The 4,864-nt window shown below is 42.1% G+C and overlaps 2 protein-coding genes across 4 annotated transcripts in view; both read left to right on the top strand.

Moving 5' to 3' along the window:
• Positions 1-2,339, top strand: part of kdm2ab (lysine (K)-specific demethylase 2Ab) — a 14,069-nt gene extending 11,730 nt beyond the window's left edge. The window contains exons 20-23 of the mRNA XM_014006592.1: positions 116-279; positions 366-512; positions 634-849; positions 959-2,339. Coding sequence (XP_013862046.1) covers positions 116-279; positions 366-512; positions 634-849; positions 959-1,140 — 709 coding nt within the window. The 3' untranslated portion in view covers positions 1,141-2,339. The remainder of the gene's footprint in view (positions 1-115; positions 280-365; positions 513-633; positions 850-958) is intronic.
• Positions 2,340-2,698: 359 nt separating this feature from the next.
• Positions 2,699-4,864, top strand: part of ankrd13d (ankyrin repeat domain 13 family, member D) — an 11,552-nt gene continuing 9,386 nt past the window's right edge. For 2 of the 3 annotated variants that reach the window (XM_014006612.1, XM_014006605.1), the window contains exons 1-4: positions 2,699-3,130; positions 3,246-3,381; positions 3,470-3,594; positions 3,712-3,757. In XM_014006612.1, coding sequence (XP_013862066.1) covers positions 3,047-3,130; positions 3,246-3,381; positions 3,470-3,594; positions 3,712-3,757 — 391 coding nt within the window. In that variant the 5' untranslated portion in view covers positions 2,699-3,046. The remainder of the gene's footprint in view (positions 3,131-3,245; positions 3,382-3,469; positions 3,595-3,711; positions 3,758-4,864) is intronic. The other variant, XM_014006619.1, reaches the window with a different exon arrangement.

Below are 4,864 nucleotides of genomic sequence, written 5' to 3'. Positions count from 1 at the left end.
AAATTAGCACAGAAACAGTACTATATAACATTTTAGACACATTCTAGACAGTTTATCAGCTAAAAAAAGTTAATTTTGGGGTAAATTACTCTTTAAAGATCCTGTTTGTCTTTAGGTGTTTAGATAAGAGGCTTTGGGCGCGGATCGACCTGAGCATCAAGCGAACTGTTACTCCTCAGGCCCTCACAGGAATTATAAAGAGGCAGCCTGTCACACTCGACCTCTCCTGGACAAACATCTCTAAAAAACAGCTCAACTGGCTTGTTGGCCGCCTGCCTGGTACCCACACTTAATACTAATTAAATTTCAACATTTTTAGTCTCAAATAAATTCCTCAGCATTAACACGTGTGTCTCGTTCCTCAGGGCTGAAGGATCTGATGCTGTCAGGTTGTTCTTGGTCGTCTATTTCAGCTCTGTCCTCCACTGGTTGTCCTCTCCTTCGGTCTCTGGACTTGCGGTATGCAGATGGGGTCAAAGACTCACAGATCAGAGATTTAGTCACTCCTGCAGGTGAGTAGAGCTCTGCCTCAGACTGTTCTTTTTATTCTTTGTTGTCTTTTTGTGTTCCTTCTGTACCAGTCTCTCATCAAGCTGTTTATTATTTGTCTGTGTTTTCTCTGATTAAAATCAGGCTGTGACAATCGCAGCCCATTGAGGAACATGCAGTGTTTGCGGCTAGCAGGTCTGGACATCAGCGACTCCACTCTGCGTCTGGTGATTCGCCACATGCCCCATTTAACGAAACTGGACCTCTCCCACTGCAACAGCCTCACCGACCACTCTGTCAACCTGCTGACCGCCGTCGGTTCGTCCACCCGAAACACGCTGACGGAATTCAACTTGGGAGGTGAGGCGACGGGTACAGCAAGATGGGGATGTAATTTTCAGGAGCAAACGGGCACATAAATCACATCAATTCTGCTTCAGCGTAGTCATCGTGTGTTTCTCTCTTCCAGGCTGCAGTAAACTGACAGATACGTGTTTGAAGTATCTCCGCCGCCTCTCCTGCATCTCGCTGCTCGACCTGCGAGGCTGCAAAGGTGTCTCAAGAAAGGCCTGCGAGGCCTTCATCTCCGAGTTGTCAGTCAACACGCTCTACTGCTTATCAGATGAAAAACTGATCCAGCGGATATCCTAGTCGCCGTGCAGCTCCTGACGCGACACGGAGGTATGGGAAGCTGTAGGAGGGGTGGGGTCTGACATGGAGGGCTTGCTCACTTATTGTGGAAATATTACAGCTGAAAGAATTCATCTTACTTTATTTCATCTTTGTCTACAAAGAGACTCAGGAGCTTTTATTTTGCTGTTTCATAAAAAAGAAGATAAAAAGCATATCATTTGTTATTAAGAGTGGGAGAACAATTAACTAGCTGTTTTAGACTCCTCCTCAGTCCTGAACCATCCCAAGCCTTCAGAAACATGAGCAAAGATTTGATTTTCATCATTTGGGTAAAAAAAAGCTTTCTGGAATCTTTGTTCTGTCTGACTGATCCACCATAAATCATATTTGTCTTGCAATATATTGAACTTTATTCAGCTACATTTGGGTGCTTCAAGTAAATGGGTCATGTCTTATTTTATTTTATTTTTTTGTCAGAAAGTGTTAAAGACTTGCGCTTTATGCACAAAAAATGTGTGAATTTTTTTTAAGGAAAAAACTTTTTTGCGTCCCAACTACTGGAGTGGCCTGTGTTTACCAGTTTTGGATTAAGCTTGTTATGTCCTATACTGTACTTCAGTGGTATACATGTTGCGTATACATTGTTGAGCGCATAAGACGGTACAAAGATGGTGTGAGTTGGCAATCATCATGGCAGCAAGACCTCACCCCAGAAAAAAGGGCAGGTTGTGTTGAGCGGGGGGTGGGAATAAGTTGTCGGATAAATGGTGCATTTTTCAAACAGCAGTTCAAGTTTAACTTCAGGTGCTATTATTTCCAAATTTAATTGCTTTGTTTTTGTACAGACAGCATTTAAAGTAAAAATACTCTAGATAAAAACTGCCCCCCTCTTTGATACAGTTTTTTTTTTGTATGACTAAAAAAAGTAATTTACTTGTTCAGTTCAGTGTGGAGATGTAAATGTTTATTTTTTTGAAGCTTTGTTCCTGTTGAGTGTTACGACTTTATGAAAGGTCTTCTTCCAGACTGCTCCCCTGGCCACATCTCCCAAAATGAATATAAGTATATAAATATTTACTTTGTGTAAATGTGTTTTCTTTTTCTTCTCTTAGATTATAAAAAAATGGGAATCCTGTAGCATTGTAATTATTTTGAGAAGCTTTTTTCACTTCATGTTGTGTTATTTTTCAAGAAAAATAAAGAAATGGTTAACACTTTGTATCTGATTTATTTAGCCCAAGAGTTCCTGTTGGTAAAATCTATTTGCATTTACTCTTGACTCCACCCAACATTTCTGCCTAACCTGGGAACAAAGACACTTGAAATTACATAAGTATCGTAAAGTGCTTCTAGCAGCAGCTGTCAGCGTCCCCCTGAGCTCAAGTAACCTTGATGAGAAAGTGGAAACAGACTTGGTTTTATTTTGACAGACGCTTACAAAACTGGATCCACATCATTTAAACACCAGCGGACTTTTGCAAACAACMGCTATCCGGAAAACGCCCCTTTCCCGCATCCAATTCCCGCTCGTCATCACTTCAAGCCGGACCATGCACCGGCGCATGAAAAACAAGGAGAGACTGCGATGGGAATGGGGGATGGTTGCAGCCGCACCGGGCGAACTAGCTAACTTTATCAATTGGATGTTTCATCGGTTTAGCACCTTATTTATGCCTTAAAAATGAGTGGACACAGCGGCGCGCTGTGGGTTGGTTAAAAATAGTAGTTTCCCTTCCCGCAGCATGGAAACCAGGCGCGAAGAGGAGCTGGAAACAATGTTGTTATTAGCCAGTTAGCCACCGTTAGCCGAGCTAGCTGTTAGTTACATTGAAGAAGTAAGCTGAGTTAGCCCCGGCTGTCGTGGCGTTACCGCGCTCCGTTGTTTCCCCAAGTCTTCACTAGCGTGTCTCTGTCATCGACCACCATGGCTCAGGAGGCCTTTCCTCTACATTATCTTGTGTGGAACAATCAGTACTTGGAGCTGGATCGAGAACTGCAGAAGAAAGAGGTGAGAAGTGGGAGAGGCTGGCTGGTGTTACAGATGTCGCACTGCAATGCGCTGATGCTGAATGCTTTTTTTATTTATTATAATTATTTTATTTTGTGTGTGTTTGGATGGGCAGCACGACGCGGAGCGCTTGGATCCGAGGGGACGTACCCCTCTGGAGCTGGCTGTGTGTCTGGGCCACCTGGAGTCGACCCGGGTGCTGCTCAGACACTCCTCGGACCCGACACACTGCAGCCCGCAGGGCTGGACCAGTGAGTAACGGGCTGCTTCTGCTCCCAGGGAGGGGGGGTGGTGGTGGTGGGGGCGGTGGCTTTGTTTGTTAAATGTTTGGACTTTTAGTCTTGCAGGAGGCGGTGAGCACCGGGGACCCGGAGCTGGTGCAGCTGGTGCTTCAGTACAGAGACTTTAAGAGAGCTACTGAGAGACTGGCGGGCATTCCAGAGCTGCTCAGCAAGCTAAGACAGGTAAACACACCTGAACATCTCACCACCAGATATCTGCTTTTAGGCTCTGGTTGTAGAGCTGTAAASAAAAGACCAGACATTTGTGACCCAATAAAACTACTTTCTTTGTCTCTGCAGGCACGAGACTTCTACGTGGAGATGAAGTGGGAGTTCACCAGCTGGGGTGAGTGGATTTTGAGTGACATTTTCAGCACTCCCGTAGCTGGACAGCTCCCACAGCTGTTATCTAAAGTTAGTTTTCGACACTTTCAAGAGATGCGACTGCAGGTCCAACTTTTTCTTAGATCTGTCTTTTTTAATAGCTTTGTTTTTCATATTATAATTATGGTAAATCCAACCTCTGTCAGACTCCAGCATGAACAATCCACGACCCTGAAGCCACTCAGAGAAGAAGACGTGTAGGGACTTTGATAAAACTTTCAAACTTATTTTAGAGCTGTTTTTCCTTTTCGTACTTGTAAGACTCCGTGTACAGATTCCAAAACTATTTGTTTTTTTTAATCAGACCACCCATTAAGGATGTAGAGGTCTTTAAAGGCTGAAAATTAGGAAGCAAGTGCTCCATTGACTTCCATTATAACATTAAAAAAGTGCGTAGCTCCGTAGACATGATGCGCGTCACAATTTCGCAACAATTTTTCAAACCAAAACAGAAAAGAAACTAGATAAAACCTTAACCTCTTAAGCCCCAAGGGTTTTTTTTTATGTTTTTGCTCAAAATATTATGCCGAAATGTAACTGAGTATATCTCTGCAGTTACAAACTACTTAAATAATCTTGGTATCAAAATAAAGCTAACACTTGGGAGATTTCATCAGAAGCATAAGTATTAAAACAGCTGCTGTGGTTTTAGAGATATTGGGGATGGAACGTAATAAAAAATTCACTCTCACCTGAATAATTTTTTCATTAGACTGTAAATAACCCATTTAAAACCATAATGAAGTAAACTAAAAACCTTGGAAACCATAAATCCACTTGTGGACATCACCTGTGCAAAGATTCATGCTGCTAAAGTTAACTGGAGCAGAGTCACAGAGGTTTTAGTAAAGAAATAATTTTGCATTTTGTCATTCTGCACAGGACAGACCATGATGGTACCATTAATAAATGTTAAGAAATCTGAAGTTTTTACATCCAGAAGTTATTTAATTTTTATTACCTATCTTAAAAGATTTGTTATTGAATGTTTGTTCTTTTAAAAATTATCCAAACATTTATTTGTCATCATATTCAAAAATACTTTATTGATCCCAGAGGGAAATTATAT

The sequence above is a fragment of the Austrofundulus limnaeus genome, unplaced genomic scaffold (assembly GCF_001266775.1).
Source record: "Austrofundulus limnaeus strain Quisiro unplaced genomic scaffold, Austrofundulus_limnaeus-1.0 Scaffold1, whole genome shotgun sequence".
In the NCBI taxonomy this organism is placed as follows: Eukaryota; Metazoa; Chordata; class Actinopteri; order Cyprinodontiformes; family Rivulidae; genus Austrofundulus; species Austrofundulus limnaeus.
Note: the sequence above shows the minus strand (reverse complement) of the source record. Positions and strands in the feature narration are given on the sequence as shown.